This window comes from Dermacentor silvarum, chromosome 4 (genome assembly GCF_013339745.2).
Source record: "Dermacentor silvarum isolate Dsil-2018 chromosome 4, BIME_Dsil_1.4, whole genome shotgun sequence".
In the NCBI taxonomy this organism is placed as follows: domain Eukaryota; kingdom Metazoa; phylum Arthropoda; class Arachnida; order Ixodida; family Ixodidae; genus Dermacentor; species Dermacentor silvarum.
Window position 1 is genome coordinate 111,509,708 of NC_051157.2, and position 18,230 is coordinate 111,527,937.

An 18,230-nucleotide genomic window follows, 5' to 3' on the forward strand; every position below is an offset into this window, starting at 1 on the left:
TTGACACTGATCGTCAAATAACAGCGCGTAAAAAAACAAGACACGAACGTACAAGAGACGTACAGCGCTGCCTATGTCTCTTCTACGTTCGTCCCGTCTCTATTACGCGCTGTTATTTGACGATCATGAATAGCCAACTAGCCCGAATTTCAGCTCTTCGACACTGAGCGACGGCAAGCATAAAAGCACCTGAAACAGTGTTGCGCTCCCAAAACATGGTCAACTTTTGCACATTTATAGATCTGACATGCTGGGAAAAAGTCCTTAGGGCTCTAATTGAGTGTTGAAAACTTTCTCTTTTCGTGGTTATTATGCATAGTGCACATCCTGATCACTTCGGAATCCGTTTCATCATTGCAATTGATGCGTCAAGTACGCACTCATGCAAAAGTTGTGCGCACAAAGTTGTGCAAACTTTTATTGGCTGCGCACTGTTAACGCCGAATGAACTTCAATCGGTGCGTCTGCTTCGACGAAGCAGGTAAAATTTCTCGTTGAAAGATCGGTGCGTTTGCTTCAAGAAAGCAGACGACACTGATTCTTGGCATGAAAATTTACCCTTGTCATTCGCTACAAACACGAGATCTCGCGATCGTAACATTAAACCTACGTTTAGCTGTAACGTCCTATAGTGTCATATGCCTGAAACGAACTAAAAGTGCGTTTGCGATCTTCTGTACTTCTTCCGGCAGAAAAATCGCAACATGTACCTGGATACGGAAGGTACGAGCTCAGTGACGTCATCAGATCGCCTCTCACCGCCATCTACGATATCAAGGCTCTCCGACAGCGACCTGTCCGAAATTGACTACGACGACGCCATCCCCATCCTCAGAGGTACGTCACGCCTCGCCTTACTTTTCCTTTTTCGGCGCCCACGGGCGCGTGAGCGTGTGCCTACGAAGGTACACTCTGCTGTGTGCTCAAGACGTTTTAAAACGCAGCATCATGTTTAACCAGCGCGAGAAAGAAATGTGACAGTGAAAAGCGCGCACAAGATGGCATATGCCACTATACCATGCGGGAAGAGCACTTAACCTAGGGTATCAAAATCGTAGTCACTGATCACGTCTTGTAATAAAGCAACTATAAGGGCTCGAACATTGCGTAAACTACTTTCCTCGAAGCCTGATGAAGTGTGTATATCGGCACGCTTTCTTTTCCAATAAACGGTAATAATCTAATAACAGCGCGTAGAACAAGAGACGAACATAGAATAGATGCACAGCGCTGACTTCAACCGTATAGGTCTCTTTTATATTCGTCCCTTGTTTTAGGCGCTGTTACGGGACGATCACGAATATCGAAATTTCTTCCTTATTGGAGTTTGCAGCCATGTCAACGGGGTGGCGCTCTTACCTTCATACATTCATATTCCCTTTTTCTCTCTAAGTATTCTAAATTAAGATCCACTGTATTAAACCGGAAATTCCGAGCCCCCCCCCCCCCTTAAAAACAAAAGGAAATCAAAAAGAAAGGGGCCAGCAAGTGTCGACGTTAAAGAAGACAAGGTCGATGTACATAGTGGCTCAAATAATTCATTGAGTAAATGTTGATTATACCTCTCTATTATGTGTCTTTGTCTCTTTTTCGTGATAATTATTCACACATTTCGTATCTTATTCGTACCATATTTCTTGCGAAATTACGTCGGCATTGTCTTCTTTAGCGTCGATACTTCTTTTGGGCAAGGAGACAGGTGGGCCGATTACGGAAATATCGCAGTTTGTGGTGTAATGTGGTTCATTTTTTACTATAATGGCGCTAATTACGCCCGTACCGTAAATTTTACTTACTCTACAACTAATCAACTAATTCTTCCTTCTTGTGGGCACCGGCGAAGCCGCCTTTCAGGCACCGTTTCCCCGCGCAAGCCATGCGTAGTCCAAGCGAACCTGCTTCCTTCCACAAAACTGTGGCGTACGGTGGCTTTGCCTCAACAAGTATCTGTCTACGGCGGTGCATCCTTTACAGGCGTTTAGTGCAATGTGGTGAATTTCCGACTATATTTGCTCTAATTACGCCGGTACCCTTATTTTACCTTCGCTGCGACTAATCCTCGCTTTTTATCTCGTTGAGACCTACATTGTAATATCATTTGCGACTCGCTAGGACGCTTTGGAGGAACGAAAGGGCCTTTTTGTGTGTTTGCGCGCGCGCGCGTGTGTGTGTGTGTGTGTGTGTGTGTGTGTGTGTGTGTGTGTGTGTGTGTGTGTGTGTGTGTGTGTGTGTGTGTGTGTGTGTGTGTGTGTGTGTGTGTGTGTGTGTGTGTGTGTGCGCGTGTGTAAGTGTGCGTGTGCGTGTGTGCGTGTGTGTGTGTGTGTGTGTGTGTGTGTGTGTGTGTGTGTGTGTGTGTGTGTGTGTGTGTGTGTGTGTGTGTGTGTGTGTGCGTGCGTGCGCGTGTGTGTGTGTGTGTGCCCGTGCGTGTGTGTGTGTGTGTGTGTGTGTGTGTGCGTGCGTGTGTGTGTGTGTGCGTGTGTGTGTGTGTGTGTGTGTGTATGTGTGTGTGTGTGTGTGTGTGTGTGTGTGTGTGTGTGTGTGTGTGTGTGTGTGTGTGTGTGTGTGTGTGTGTGTGTGTGTGTGTGTGTGTGTGTGTGGTGTGTGTGTGTGTGTGTGTGTGTGTGTGTGTGTGTGTGTGTGTGTGTGTGTGTGTGTGTGTTTGTATGTGTGTGTGTGTGTGTTTCAGTATTTACAAGATACCCAGACCCCAGATACGCCAAAGCCATGTCAAGTCAGCTGAGCAGACTTCAATATTTCCTTCGTCGTCGCGCAGACCGTCGCAGCCTGGAGGGCCCGAGCCTGTCGGCGTCGGCAGGCAGCGGCTGCGGCAGCCCCCCGCTGGAAGAGGAGTTCGGCGAGCGGCCCACACGCCGGGACATGCCTCACCGGCGCCACCGGTCAGGCTCCGTGGTGCTTCCCGACGGAGGAGGAGGCAGGGAGCAGCAGCCGCAGTCGCTGTACCGAGTGCCTTCCCGGTCGCTGGGCTCCGGACCCATGGGCGGCCGGCTCATGCAGTCCAGCTCCAGGTCGCTGTCGCCGCCGGACATGAGGTGCGCGTCGCATATCAGCCAATCACAAGTACTATACATGCGCGCTTTTCCATTTCCTGAACGTGTGTGTACTCACTGTTAGCATAACATAAGAAGTGCAGCTGCATATATAGTTCCTGGCTACCATTTAACTGAGCGTAAAAGCAAGACCGATTCCGGGTGCACTGTATAGATGGACAGAGGAGTTATGAAAAGCACTGTTATAGTGTGCACGGCAGCACTAGCGAGGTGCTAAATGTTCTTTAATTGCTTCATTCCGACCTTCTTCCGGAGAAAATGACATTGACATGTGACTCTAAGTTAAGTTGCCTAAATATCATATAAGTGGTAATTACTAACTATGCGTGCATAAACAACTTGAACGAACTGATACGGCGTGAACACCTCGGAGATCGACCAGATGCTATAGGATGGTGACGCTCGATGGACATTTTGTTGCAGGACAAATGTCCTTCTTAGGCCTCGGAAAACACACGCGTAAGTACGTATGTAAAAGCAGAACCACACGAACAGATTGACGAAAGCATTTAAGCGCCAAAACTCCACACCAACCGCCACATCTAACCCTGCAATCTTCTAGAAATTTGAACACCTACGTACAGTTTATACAACTGACCTGACCTTCCATAGAATTATTGCATAGACTTATTGCAGTGATACATATATCCGTAACTCATTCGTCTGGGTGCAATGTACAATTGTAATAAGTTAGCGACCGCCAAACGTAGCCTTGCTCTGCGCAAAAGTACGACCTGCCCCCTCCCCCTCCTAAATGCTAGCTATGGTGATGATGATGATTAATGTAATTCGAATGTTCCTGTTGTGCTGCCACAGGCCCCGGTTGCCTCCGCACGACGACCGCATGCCCGGCATGGGTAGCCGGGTGTCCCACTCCCTGGGCGGCACGCCGACGGGCACGCCCACGCCTAAGAAGCGCCACCTGCCCCAGGTACCACCTCCCGGTGCGCGTAGGGCGCCCGGTACCAGCCGGGACCAGATGACCCTCGACATGGAGGAACGCGCCCGACAGCTCAAGCTCCAGATCAAGCAGCGCCGATCCGGCAGTAAGGGCATCGTCATATGTGATTGCTTTTGTCTGTAGAGTAGGGATACGGGTGTGCCAACGGCGATGCGCCTCGGCACGCCGACCAATGCGGTTGCCGCAAGCCATACTCGACAATAGAAGAAAACAACATATGCACTCGAAAAGCATTACTAACGTTTGCAACTAATACATTGGCAAAAGCCAGCTAGCTATAGATATCATCCCTGAGATACCCCTTGCAGAGAATGCACTTGGCAACAAGGGGTTTGGAGAATGAGAGTTTGCATTGGGGTACGAGAGGTGAAGGTTTTAAAGCAGGTTACAGGTAGCGCTCTGTGAGTCCTCATTCTTTTCACTGCCCGTGTTTTTTGCGCTTTACCTGTCTTACAATGTCGCCGTACCAACTACAAACCCGAATTACAAGTGTTTGCGTCGAAAATGTGGATAATTACGCATGTTCTTGAAGAAGCGGAAACTTAAGCGGCGGCGGATACTTCAGCTCGTACCGCTCACTTGTGACCAAAAAGACCCGGGGTGCTATAAGTGGTGCCCAAATCCACGCCCCAACGACGGCTACCTCTGGGTAACAAACACAGATCTCGAAGGCCATGCTTTTGCTGTCTTCATGTGACGGAAGCGATTGCGGGTGCCGGAGACACGTCACAGAGGTCCGGTTTCGGGCACCACCTATTCTGGGTACTGCCGAAGACCGCCATATTGTCAAATTCTGTAGTGTCAGTATTTTTAACTAATCAGAGAGGCCATGCAGCCCTCTGGGCCAATCAGAGCTGATAACATGACGAATTCGACAATAAGGCCGAATTTTACAATGTCCAGAACTGCCCAGAAACATCGTAGTCCAGAATAGCATCCCCGCGCGAGGTCGGCGAGATTGTTCAGTGTCGCTGGCAGTGTCACTTCGTGTATGTAAACCGCGGTAGTAGCCGCGAGAAGTTCACCTTGCGGGCCGAACAACCCTCTTGGCGCGCGAGGGTTCCCACGTAATCTATCTATCTATCCATCTATCTATCTATCTATCTATCTATCTATATATATATATATATATATATATATATATCCCTTTGTTCTTTCTCTTTTCTTTTTCTCGTTTTTACAATTTTTGTCTTGTAGGCAGATTTTAAAATTAGTCGAAATCATGCTTCCTACACCCAGGTGGTCTTCATTAAAGCAGTCTTCATTAAAACAGTGAAAGCATGGAGGATCCCTGACACAACATTGCACATATGTACAAGACGCAGATTTCGTTCCAAAAAAAGTCGCATCGGCAGCTCTTCTTGGATGCAAAGCTACAGCGGAGCTTTGCGTAGCCACTAATAATGTCACTTCCAAAACAAAAACATCCCTTCTACCACTGGCGTAACAAACATGATACGTATACCTTGAACGCATTTGGAATTTTCCAAACTGAGCTTTCGTTCTTTGCGTCGCGCAAGCTTAGTGTACCTGCAAGGACCAGTGAGGCTGCTCCTGCGACATTGCTACCAGTGTCACATGAGCTGTCAATGCTACTCACGGCTTATTTTCACGTCAGCTAATTACCACCGAGTGTTTTCCCAGGCAGATAACGGGCTCCGCGCAGCAGCATGGTGATGTTTCTTTGCGTGAACGGGCCTTGTGGCGTTTGAAGACGCGCTCAACGACCATTGGTGTGCAGCATTCTGCGATATGCTAGTATACGACGTGCTATATATATACATATGGGGCAGAAACTTGGAGGTTGACAAAGAAGCTCGAGAACAAGTTAAAGACCGCAGAAAGAGCGATGGAACGAAAAATGTTAGGCCTAACGTTAAGAGACAGGAAGCGAGTGGTGCGGATGAGAGAGCAAACGGGGATAGCCAGTATTCCGATTGACATTAAGAGAAAAAATATGGAGCTGGGCAGGCCATGTAATGCGTAGGATGAATGGCGTAGGTGGACCATTAGAGTTACAGAATGTGTACCAAGAGAAGGGAAGCGCAGTCGAGGACGGCATACAACTAGGTGGGGTGATGAAGTTAGGAAATTTGCAGGCCTTAGTTGGAATCAGCTAGCACAATACAGGGGTAATTTGAGATCACAGGGAGAGGCCTGGACCTGCACTGGACATGAAAATAGGCAGATGATGATATATATATATATATATATATATATATATATATATATATATATATATATACGCGCATCGGCCCTTCCGGCCCTTATGTAGCCGCGACGCCCTTCGCAGCGATGACGCCGGTAGGCATGTACTCGGACAGCGAGGTGAGCCTGCGACACCACCAGGCGCTGGAGCACGCGCACCACCACCACCGGGGTGGTCCTGCCCTGCCCCCGGGGGGCCCCGCCATGCAGAGGGGTCGCGGTCCCTCGCACCACCACCGGGGCGGCGGCAGCCGGCTGGCCGCCGGCCTGGGCCTGGGCGGTTCCATGCTCAGCCCCGAGGGGGGCGCCGAGGGCGGCGCCGCCGGCGAGAGCGACGGCTCGGAAACCAGCTCCGTGTCCAAGTTCTCCGTCACCAGTGCCTTCTCCACGCAGTCCGAGCGCCCCAGGAGTAGCAGGACGCTCAGGTGAGCGCCGTGCCTGCGCGCCCGCTTCCTCCTCGCCGTTAACGGGGCGCCTCTAGATGAAATAAAACGCCTCCTAAATAAACTAACCATACCGTAGCTTGAAGTCGTGACGTTCCGTTGTTGAGACGATGTTCTCATCTTGTAAAAGCCCACAGTGACTAGAGCAGGAACGCGGTAGGCGACTAGCTTTCCGGTGACCCAGTTGAATGTATGAACCGTCAGCCTATCGCGCGCGCGTGCGTGCGTGCGTGCGTGCGTGCGTGCGTGCGTGCGTGCGCGCGTGTGTGTTTGCGGCGCGTGCGTGTGTGTGTGGCTTTATAGGGTCATGATTTAAAAAATAGAGCCCCTCGGTGTCCCTTCTTTCGTGCATATATATATATATATATATATATATATATATATATATATATATATATGTTCCGTGCCCACTCAAAACCATTGTCGCGCTTAAGAGGCTGCCCCCATGTCGGTGAGTCACAGTCCTTTGAGGTGCGGTGAATCTACTTCGGCAACGTTTTGCAAAGCAAGTCTACGCTCCCAGACGCGAAAGTTCCGCACGTTGTTCATCTCTAACGGGCACATGCCCCCCCCCCCCCCCTTCCGAAAAAAATATGACTATGACACTGCTACTTAGTACTAAAGCTAGTGAGACAAGTCCAAATATCACTTATGGCTAGCTTCACCCCAAACAACTTTCGGCACACCACAAACAAACAACCAAGTTCTCGCGAGACAACACGTGCGTCTCTATGCTGGTTGACTTTCGACCATAGCGGAGAAAGTCCGAGTACGAAAAGGGCGATAGAACCAAAGAAATCAATTCTGTTCATTGAAGAAATGATGCGCCTTGCGGCGCATATTTGTTGCAGTAAAGATATTTAGGTAGCGTTTGCTGTTCCGATGCGTCATATTGTGGAGAACAGAGCCGGAGAACGGCGCATCTGATGCGGTTGTGCAGATGGCTATATATACCTGTATGCAGACACAATGTATGTGGGCTGTCCTGTGTTGAGCCGTGTCACGCGTTGACGTAGTTTCCGTGCAACGGAAGTCTGCGAGAGTCCTCAAAAACAACCGCGTCTGCGCTAAATCGAGTATAGCGACAGCGGTAGCGCGAGTGCATTACACCTATGTGCAACAGTCCAAAGTTGGCTCTTCCCTCGCACCGATGGAAAGGTCTTAATTACCTGAACGGACCGCATTGCTTTAGTGTACGGACCGGTCGATTACCCGCCAGACGACGGCGCTGTTTTATTGCGATCGACACTCCAGACGCATCTTTGCCGTCACCATCGCCGTGATGTTCCGTATAAAGTCCAAGAGCCCGTCGCTGCGCGCCGTGTCCTGTACGTGCGAGTGAAAGCACGCGAGGGGAGCCGGCAATCACTGCTCGATCTGGCGCGCGAGGGAGGGAAGCGGAGAGCAAACGTGCCGTCTTCCGTCGCGCGAGAGGCCTTGGGGGCATGGGAGGGGGCGTTGTGCTCCAGTACCAACTAAAGCAGCAACTGCGTATTTCGCGACCGGGCGCAAGGGGAACTGACAATCGCGGCTCAATCTCACGCGCGAAAGGGAGGAAAGCGAGGAGGCAGCGCGGGAGGGAGGGGGGTGGCTTCCATTCCGCCAGCAACTGCGTAAATTGCGCGGCCACGCGCGGTCGCACGCGCCTTATCTTGAAAGTGATCGGCAGACGGATCATATTTTTGTGCGTGCTGTCTTCTCGCCGCTCAGTTTGCGTTGAAGCGATAGACACACTTCGCTCGCTGCTGCAACCGCGCTTGCTCACGTCAGCGTTTTGACAAAGAGTGTCCGCGTTCGTCGAGTGTGATGTGTTTATGTTTGCCTGTGCGCGCTGACACCATGCTTGTTAATTCAGTTAGTAAGCGAATGTTTCAAAGTTTATATGGCCGATACAACTACTATCCTTACTTCGTATAGCTGTCTACTAATTTGCTGTCGCAATCGATGCTTCGCCCTTCGGGCGAAACTGTGACTTTTAAAGTCCCTTTTCCTGCGCGTGGGTGTGAGTGGTGCTGACTGGCGATTTCTCTCCCCACACCCACTGCTTCGTTCGCAGCGAGTTCACGACGCGCATGCAAAGCTACGGGCCCGTGCACCCGGTTCGTGCAGCGCCCAGCGGCGCGACGCTGGGCCGCACCCACAGTGAAGAGGAAGCCACCAGCATCGAGAAAGTGGACGGCAGCCTCTCGGACACGGCTGTCGGCTCGCTCACGGAAAAGGCCGCCGACCGGCTGCTCAGCGCGAATGTTCGCCTTCCGCCCAGTGAGTACACGCTAAGCACTGTCCGCTTATACACGACCTTACTTCGATGCCGTGTTCCAAAGTATCAAGGCATTGCTGAACGGTAGACTTCGCGAACCTGTCAGTTGCAACGCCCATAAATAACCATTCTACAATTCTATACCAACGTCTGTATTCGAATCCTATTCAAACGAATGAATGAATAAAAAAATCAAAGGCCCTTTCTTAAAGAAAGATGGTTGAACGCGAAGCTTTCACCCATGCAAACTGAATCAAAGTCCAAAGCCAACGACTATATACGCAACGAACCCAAGAAATGCTGAGCGACCCGATGCAATGCATATGTCATTTGACTGCTTGTTTAGGATTGTATTTGTTGAACGTTGAAATTGAATGAAGACACATTTCGTTAAGTTGCATAGCCTTTATTTTAGATCGTGTAGCCGTTGATTACACGCACACACTCACACTTTCACGGACGACTCTACACTTACACAGTATTGCCTTGTGATCGCTCTGGTAGACGGTCAGAGGCTCTGCCGTTGCCGATACACGGGATCGGCCTTACGGGCACGATCGCGATCGCGCTTACGTTCGCGTACGGCAGCCTCTTCTTCTGCCGTGCGCTACATCCGCGGCCTACCCATGGCGACGGCCGGGAATGCATTGCGTGACGCGCGTAATGCAATGCAGATATATACAGTTCGTCTGGGTAGCGTGGCGTTGCAGTTCCCATTGTTCTTATCGGTACAACTGCGAATGTAAACTGTAGTGTTCTACGATTGTGCGCGCAGATGCGCTGATAGTTCCATTGTGTAAGTTGGCTTTCCAGCAGTGCGTTTTCGGCGCTCACGGACGAATCAGTGAGACATAGAAAGCTTCGCTTTAATAACTTCTAAATAAGTAACCATTCTATGCCAACGTGTATATTATAATCAATTATAATTATAACGTTATAAAGGTATATCCAAGGGAACCTCGGTATTTCCTGCACCGACTGCGGTTAATTGTCATCCCATTTTTTGAAAAGTGTGCCACCCTAAGAAGCTTATCCGAATGACCAGAGATATTACGCAAAAAGCAGAAAAATGTCTTCAGGGGGAACACTGCGTGAGCGCTGCTTCAGTATCGGTTTCAAGTTTCACAGAAATAATTTGTTTATACATGTTGTAAGGTTTACGTGTACGATAAAGAAACACAAGTGTTGCTTTGTAATGTAAAACTCAATGAAGTGCCGCGTGATGTCCACTTTAAACAGCGAAGCTGTTCTCGCTAACTGTAAAAAGTGGCGCCTGCTGTCGCAAAACTTCGACGAGCTATCACGTCACTGCGTTGCCTAGCAAGCACCTTACTCGCCTCTCCGTGTCGTGCACATGTTGCCTTGATATGGGACGTTAAGGAGAGGGAAGGAGAGCATGCACACGGCGCGCGCAATGCTCAGGAGAGGGAAAGAGAAAATGAGATCGAGATAGAGAAACGAATTGTAGCACACCAACCAGGCAACGCGCAGAGCTGCTGCCGACGCCGCCTGCATTGCCTAGCCGCGAATGCGCCGAAATAGTAGCGATGACGTCACCTCGCGTAGCCTATAGTAACCACCGGCGCAGGTGCGCGCTTGCTTCGCCCAACATAGACTCGGCGCCTGCCTGCCTGCCTGCCTGCCTGCGTTTGTGGCATGCCAGGAACTAGAGCACTGCACGGGCTCGGGCTTACCCGAAAGCCCGGGCCCGGCCCGGCCCGCGGGCCGGGCCGGGCCGGGTAGAGCAGTTTTTTCACGGGCTCGGGCCGGGCTCGGGCACGGCGTGTGCTTTTTGACCCGGGCCCGGGCCGGGCTCAGGTTTTTTGACGCGGGCCCGGGCCGGGCTCGGGCTTTCTGGTGGTGTGCATGTAACGTGCAGCGAGTTATTCTCGGGCGTCTCAACTCTGAAAAACATGTATTTTTCGGTCTCGGGCCAGTTTCGAGCCGGGCTCGGGCTTAAGGTAAAGGGGTGGCGGGTCGGGCCGGGCGGGTAACGTAGATTATTTCCGGGCCCGGGCCGGGCCCGGGTCTCGCCATAAAAGTTTTGATCGGGCTCGGGCGGGCCGCCCAACGTAAAAACGGGCCCGGGCCGGGCTCGGGCTGAAAAAATCGGCCCATGCAGTGCTCTACCAGGAACACTGTAACCCGTAGGCGGCGACGCGTCCAGCGCTAGTCACGCGAAAAGTCGCGAAAGGGAAGGTTCCTCCGAAAATGATCGCTCGAGAATACCCCCCCTACATGCCTAGTTAAGTTAAACCACGTTAAGACCAAGCAGCAACCAAGTTAATAGCTAGCAGTAGCAGCCAGTAAGACTTGAGGATTGACACTTTTGCTGTGAAGTTTTGCACGACCGAGTGCAAACTTGCCCGCTTTTAAATGCGAAGCATTTCTTGCCGGCGGCTCTGTCTGTTGTCCCGCGTCCCACACCCCCACAGCGCATGCGCGTCCCCTCCCCCTCTCTCTCCTCTCCTACGCTCCCCTCCCCCTTTCTCTCCTCTAGGAATCCTGTACGGAGCGGCGCCCGCGTGCCACAGCGCAGCGCGTCCCCTCCCCCCTCTCTCCTCTCCTACGCTGCCCCCTTTCTCTCCTCTAGGAATACTCTACGGAGCGGCGCCCGCGTGCCACACCCCCACAGCGCAGGCGCGTCCCCTCCCCATCTCTTTCCTCTCCTACGCTCCCCCTTTCTCTCCAGGAATCCGGAGCGGCGCGCTCGACAGGTGGTGCGACAGCTGCATACTCCGCTGGGGGCGCCCCGGTAGTTCCGCGGTATGAAAATGACGGAGCGCGCGCGCCTGTTTCTCTCTCTTGTGCAGCGCCGCGATGAGCGCTCGGGCCGCTGCCGCGGAACCATCTCCCCGCTGCTTCGCATCCACACATGGTTCCCTTTAGCGGGAGATGGAGTCATTTTTTTTTCTTGTCTTCCCTTCTTACTGTGCTGCGCGTTTTCAGTTGCAACATGCGCATTCCGCATTAAATGAATAACCGAAGTCACGTGTCATGGTGAGTGAGGTTGCTAGCACTGCGTTTGACGTAAGACATTAGTTCGTGTGACTTTCACTCTTTAGCCGGGAGCGAAGCTTCATCGAGAGGGAGGGCGCACTACATTTGGTTTGAAATTTCAGCTGTCTTTCGCGGCGCGCAGCGCTGTAATACTTTGCAGACACGGTCGTGAGCGCGTGATTATACGCTGCGCTTGCCTGCTTAAAATGCCCAAACCTGATGACGGGCCCTGTGATAGGCACGATGAGCTAAGCCTTCGCCAACCATGTATTGCAATTTTGTGCAACATGTTCTTTTGCCTTCGTACAGCCGCAATGACTGGCACATCAAAGTGTAAATGAGTGTGCCATACGCGCTCCTCTTAAGAGTCGCCCTGATGCAAGAACTCTCGCTTGCAAGGAACCGCAATAGAATTAACGTTCCAGTACATCGTAACCACACTCGCCGTGCAGGCTTAGTGATTGGCGTTGCGCTGCCCAGCACGAGGTCGCGGGATCAAACCCCGGCCGCGGCGGCCGCATTTAGATGGGGGAGAAATGCAAAAACGCCCGTGTCCCGTGCATTGGGTGCACGTCAAATAACCCCAGGTGGTCGAAATTAATCCGGAGTCCCCCACTACGGCGTGCCTCATAATCAGATCTTGGTTTCGGTTCAGAATTCATTCACATCGTAACCACGCTAAAGACAGGTGTCACGTGCGCGGCACGGAAAACGCCGGTGATGCCGCGGGCCGAGATCGATGTTTGCCCCTCAGGTATAGCGTAATGTTGGCGCTTGCAGCATAAACGCGCAAACACGTTTAAAGGAAATACAAGCCCACCTAAAGCAAGCACATTTAAATTAAATACAAGGCCATGAAAGTCCTATACGCATATAAATTAAGCCTCTTCTTTCGGAACCCGTTTTCCTTCACCCAGCGGAGCGAAGCGCAGAGGCAAGCAGGCGCGTCGGAGCGCCCAAAGACGCGGACATGAGTTTACCGCGAGACGTGCAAGCGTCCTTCCAATTGGTCCACGTAGGTCAGAAGAAGCGGCTGGGCTTTCGCAAGAAGCGGTCGTCGACCTTCAGCGTGCACCGCAGCGAGGAAGTGGCGCCCGAGGAGGTGCGCCACCTGGTGCGGCAGGCCAGCAGCGTATCGTCCGACGGGGAAGGGAGCTTGAGCGGAGACAGCGCCACGTGGCTGCCTTCGCTCAGGCTCACAGCCGACGGCGGCGAGTTCGCCAAGTTCGTCGACAAGCTGGGGCCCGGCCAGCTGGTAGGCCGCCAGGCACTCGCCTCACCCATCCTGGGCGAGTTGCAAGTCTCCCTATGCGACCGGCGCACTCACCTCGAAGTCGAGGTCATACGCGCCAAGGGACTGCAGCCCAAGCCCGGCGCCAAAATGCTGCCAGGTGGGTCCACTCACCAGTCGCAATATGTAGTCCAACCTCGGTATAACGAACACGTAACAAGTAATCGGATATGACGAATTTCCTGATATAACGAAGTAAACCTAAAATATTTCTCGTCGATGTCAGCGTGTAACGATGATATGGTTATAACGGATATCGGATATAACGAAGATATTTCCGTGAGAGATGCGATTTCATTATAACGAGGTGTGGCTATGTACACCGCTGGTAACCTCAGTCAGCTAGCAAACGCCGATTTCTACAACTCGTGTACAAAATGGGAGAGGGGGATTGGTTGCTCACAGGGAGAAGCGAGAGACCTTTTGCATTCAAAATAACAGTGTAACGAATGTGACGAAATTTTACTTTTCTTTATCATTACGCATCCCACTGGTTTTGTCTCAATGTTAGCTTTCCTGCTGTGAAAACTGCATCCTTTTGCCGCAGAAAAATGCTAATTTATGTGAGGTTCTCAGCCATCATTCGCACAACTTCTCTGATCTAAATGCTGACCATCCTCGAGGTGATAGAAGTCACTACAGTGGTCACCATCGTGAGTGGCAAGTGCTAAAATCCTGGCCAATAAGGAAACTTTCTTACCTAAGGGAAGTGTTGCGAATGTGGGCCAAATTCATCAGACTCTTAAAAGGCAGGAAACATGAGCAAGTAGATACAGCCGATCACCTCTACAACGAAGGATTAATTATTCCCCGGTTGAATTCCTACCTATCATATTTATTGTGAACCCCTTTAAACGAAGACCACTACAACAAATTTGCCTATATATGAAGTAATTTAGGCATCCCCCATTAGGGCTTAGTATTGAGCCACCCTAGCCCCCGCATCGACATAAAATGGCACGTAGCAGTGCCGTCAGACGAAGTGTGCGCAAGAAAATTAGCGACTTATTTTATGAAGTCTCTCTCGAATTCGTGTTAAACAACAGTTTTGTTTTTGTTGAACATGTTTAGAATGCCGAATTGTGAGCGGCGCAGTGCACAATATCTGTACAATATGACCTGTATAACAAAAGATTTCAGAACTTCGCTATAAAGGTGTTCAACTGTCGGAAAGCGGTATATTGTTGTTTGATACATTATGCAATTCTGTATCTGCAGCAGCTTGAAATTCTGGTGGGACTTCTTGCTAGTCACACAAAACTGACCATGTTGTATGTACGTTAGTACAGTTGTTGGAAGTATATGTAGAAGACTAATTATCATGAAATATTACAGATATTATAGATTTACAGACTCACCAGAGCAACCAGCTTTAGTATGCATTTGAAATGAAATCCAGTAAAAGCTGCCAAATGAATAATGATACAATGACTTGGTGAGCACATGACCAATATATCAGTGGTAATAAAGCATCCAAGGGTTACACAGGGCTAATAAAATATGAATAGTTACTGTAGATATTTATTGCACAGGTATTTTTATTCTTACGTGCTCAAAATATTTTGCATAATCTACAAAGTACTGAACCTTAATTTTCGGAACAGTTACCCGCAGACCATGCCTTAACTTCGGGTGAATGTTTGGCTGATGAACTCCATTTGACTTTGTCTTCCTTGCAGCACCTTATGTCAAGGTGTACCTCATCAACGGCAGAAAATGCATAGCAAAGGCGAAAACGGCAACAGCTCGACGAACTCTAGATCCACTTTACCAGCAGGTGCTAATATTTAATGAAGATTACCGAGGTTGTGTGCTTCAGGTAAGAACTTTTGTGACTGCTCTCACCTCTCGTAAGGCTGTACGAGTAGTCGGCTATAAAGCAGAGTACAGTGCACAGTCAAACACTGATTTAGGTCAGTAATCACTGTATAATCTAGTCTCTTAAATTACGAATGGGATTTCTCTGTCAAAATTATTATACCTAGAGTCAAATTTTGCTGCAGTATATGCAAGGTACAAGTTTAAACAGGCGCTAACTATATGCTTTCTCTTCTTCATTGCAAAGCACCTTTGCACGCTATTTTGTTTCACTCCGCATATAGTCATCGCTTAAAGGATACCAATGAGACATTCGAATATTGAAGCAATTTGCATGTGTATTAAAGAAAGCTTCAAACAAGACATTAGTACAAGATGCAGGCACTGCATAGTCAGCGGAATGGCATACTCGAAAGACCACATGAAATGAATTGATGTCAATGTAATATAATTCACTGCTTGCCCAGCAAGAATTAATTTTAAAATACTTTTACATCTTATGTGTCATCTAGTTTACCAACCCCCCATGTTTTGCCCAATTTCTTTTTATTAAGATAAAAATAAACAGGAGTTGCTGTCGCCGTTTGCTGGTGACGGCTGCCCCTTTTCTCACTTAGTTAATAGTATAGGACATAAAAAATACATAAATTATTGCACTATGCGATACCTACAATGCTACACATTTTTCTTCTACCAGCCCCCATCGGAGTGCAGTATCTACGCTTGGATGCTGGCTTGTCACAGCTCCATAACACTGGCACAGAGATGCTGAATGTGGAAGCTTTTTTTTTCACTTGTGCTTCTGAACCCACATCAGGTGCAGTGATGTGTACAGATGTGTTGTCTGCCTCAACCCTTTGATATAACTGTTCTTCACTGCAATATTGTTCTTCAAGAAAGCAGGAGACCCTAAAAAGTGTTAAAGTAACAAAATTTTTAGATCAAAGCTAGGTCAATAGCACAGCAGGTCAGGTCTCTGCCTGTGCTAAATTATGGATGCCATATATATTATAGTGGACCTGAAAGGCACAAAGAATACCCGATGGCGCTGTAGTGTTTTCTAGATTTGTAGTATTTTAGCACACACACATAAAAATTGCTTCAAAAGAAAATGTTGCGGATGTGACCATAGGTATGGCTCTTGACAACTTGCTAAAGAAGGCAAAGGTCAGTGTATTTGGCAGCCTTGGTCACATGTGCTGCCGATAGATGCATACAGCATTTGCAATGGCCATAGTGATGCACTGGCAGTCCCTGTTTAATGATTAGACCCAGATCCCATGTCCATATTGATATTTTGTTGCATTGTGCTTCATAGGCTGACCATACTTCTTCATGTTACCTCTTGGCTTGGTCTCACAGCTGTTCCCAACCACTCTTCCCCTCCCTAACCGGCCATCTCGTGTCACGCAGGTGACGGTTTGGGGCGAGTACGGGCGCATGGAGAAGAAGGTGTTTATGGGTGTGGCTCAAATAGTGCTCGACGAGCTGAACCTGGCCAACATGACCATTGGCTGGTACAAGCTGTTTCCGCCGTCGTCGCTGGTCAATGTCGCTGCGGCCGCCTCCTCTTCTTCGCAAGGAAACTCGCTTGCTTCCATGGACAGTTTTGGCTGACAAAGACACATGCGGCCGCGAGGCTACTATGCCAAGCGGCGCTACCTTGGCACTACAGCAAGGAGGGGACACAGTGGCGCCAGAGCCCGACGATGCGGACGATTCCCGCCAAGGTCGCAGCGAGAAGGAAGAGTGTTTGCGGCTGCCGCCGCCGCCATCGTTGTTGTGACTGTGCGGGAAACGACTCACAGTGGGGAGAGCAGAGAGACTCCGTGGTGCGCTCTCTTAGCTCCGCGGTGGCTGACCAGAGGTGCAGAAGGAACCGTACAAAGGAGACAAAAAAATGGAGAGGGACGTGCGATGAAAGAAGGAGGGTGTGACGCTGATGTGGTGTCACTGCTGCCTTTTACTTCTCGCTCGGGCCCCTCCTCACACCACCCCACACGCTCTCTCACCCACGCGCCTACCCCCTCCCCCCACCCCAACTCCCAAAGTAGAAACAAAGAAACACAAGCGCGGGTAGTGGCGAGATTCTCGCTCTTTGCCCGGCCACTGAACAAAGAAGAAAGACAACGCCCGGCAGTGTTTTGTTTTTCTTTTCCTTTTTGTGGAAAAAGGAAAACACACTTACACACAGGCGTGAGGGAGGGAAAAATAAACACGAGAAAACAAAGCTCTGAAAGAGAGAGAGGGTGAGGAAGTGAGAGCTGTTTTCTGCAGCAAAAGATGCTCAGATACAATAGATATATAAATACTATACATATGTGCAAATCGGAAGTTTCCAAGCATGGTATTCTCTCTCTCTCTCTCTCTACTTGTTGGCCTTCTGTTGACTTTGTAAACGTTTTTCCTCCTCTGTTTCAACATTCTATTGTTTTCCTCCTTTCAGTTCATTTGATAGACGCTCTTTCTCAGTTTTTGTTTTTTCTTTAGAAAAAAAAAATGTGAGGGACGGAAGCAAGTTTTACTTTTCAAGCTTCTCTCAAGTCTCGAGGGAAAGTGCCTGTTATGCTCTGTGCATACGTCTGTCTGTATCTTGTGCTGTTTCTATAGGATGCCTAGGAAAAAGAACTGTCCATGTACTAACCTGATGGAACCGCGTGCGTGCATGGGCTGGCAAGTGTCATCACTCATTGTTGATCACATCATCTTGTGAAATACTATATATACATATATAAATATATATATATAATACACACACACACATATAACACATAACACATGCTGTTCTTATCTGCCGTTCCTGTTTCTGTTTCTTCTTCATTTAGGCGTTGTTACACATGACGGCTGTTCTACGAAGACATCGCTTCAGCGCGTTTTTTCTTGTTCTGTTGACAAGTGCTGTTGCGTGATGCAAATGTGAGGAGAGAGAGAAAAAAAAAAGGTTGTTGGTTCTTGCAAACTCTTTTTCCTATCAATGCTGTGCTTTGTTTCGCTTTTCACATGTGGTTGCTGTTTTCTATTGCCACACGAGACGACGACGACGACTACTACTACTACTACAACTACTATTACTGCTACTACTACTACCGACAAGAGAAGTGACTATATCTGCTCTTAGTTCATTTTTGTTCATTTTCTCCTTTAACCTCCTCCACCGAATCAAAATGGAAAAACAAGAGAG

The 18,230-nt window shown here is 49.5% G+C and overlaps 1 protein-coding gene across 2 annotated transcripts in view; it reads left to right on the forward strand.

Moving 5' to 3' along the window:
- Positions 1 to 18,135, forward strand: part of LOC119450498 (regulating synaptic membrane exocytosis protein 1) — a 130,010-nt gene extending 111,875 nt beyond the window's left edge. For both annotated transcript variants that reach the window (XM_037713973.2, XM_037713972.2), the window contains exons 14-21: positions 693 to 837; positions 2,774 to 3,050; positions 3,885 to 4,114; positions 6,323 to 6,662; positions 8,737 to 8,942; positions 12,960 to 13,331; positions 14,911 to 15,050; positions 16,463 to 18,135. In XM_037713973.2, the coding sequence (XP_037569901.1) occupies positions 693 to 837; positions 2,774 to 3,050; positions 3,885 to 4,114; positions 6,323 to 6,662; positions 8,737 to 8,942; positions 12,960 to 13,331; positions 14,911 to 15,050; positions 16,463 to 16,666 (1,914 nt within the window). In that variant the 3' untranslated portion in view covers positions 16,667 to 18,135. The remainder of the gene's footprint in view (positions 1 to 692; positions 838 to 2,773; positions 3,051 to 3,884; positions 4,115 to 6,322; positions 6,663 to 8,736; positions 8,943 to 12,959; positions 13,332 to 14,910; positions 15,051 to 16,462) is intronic.
- Positions 18,136 to 18,230: the final 95 nt, after the last annotated feature.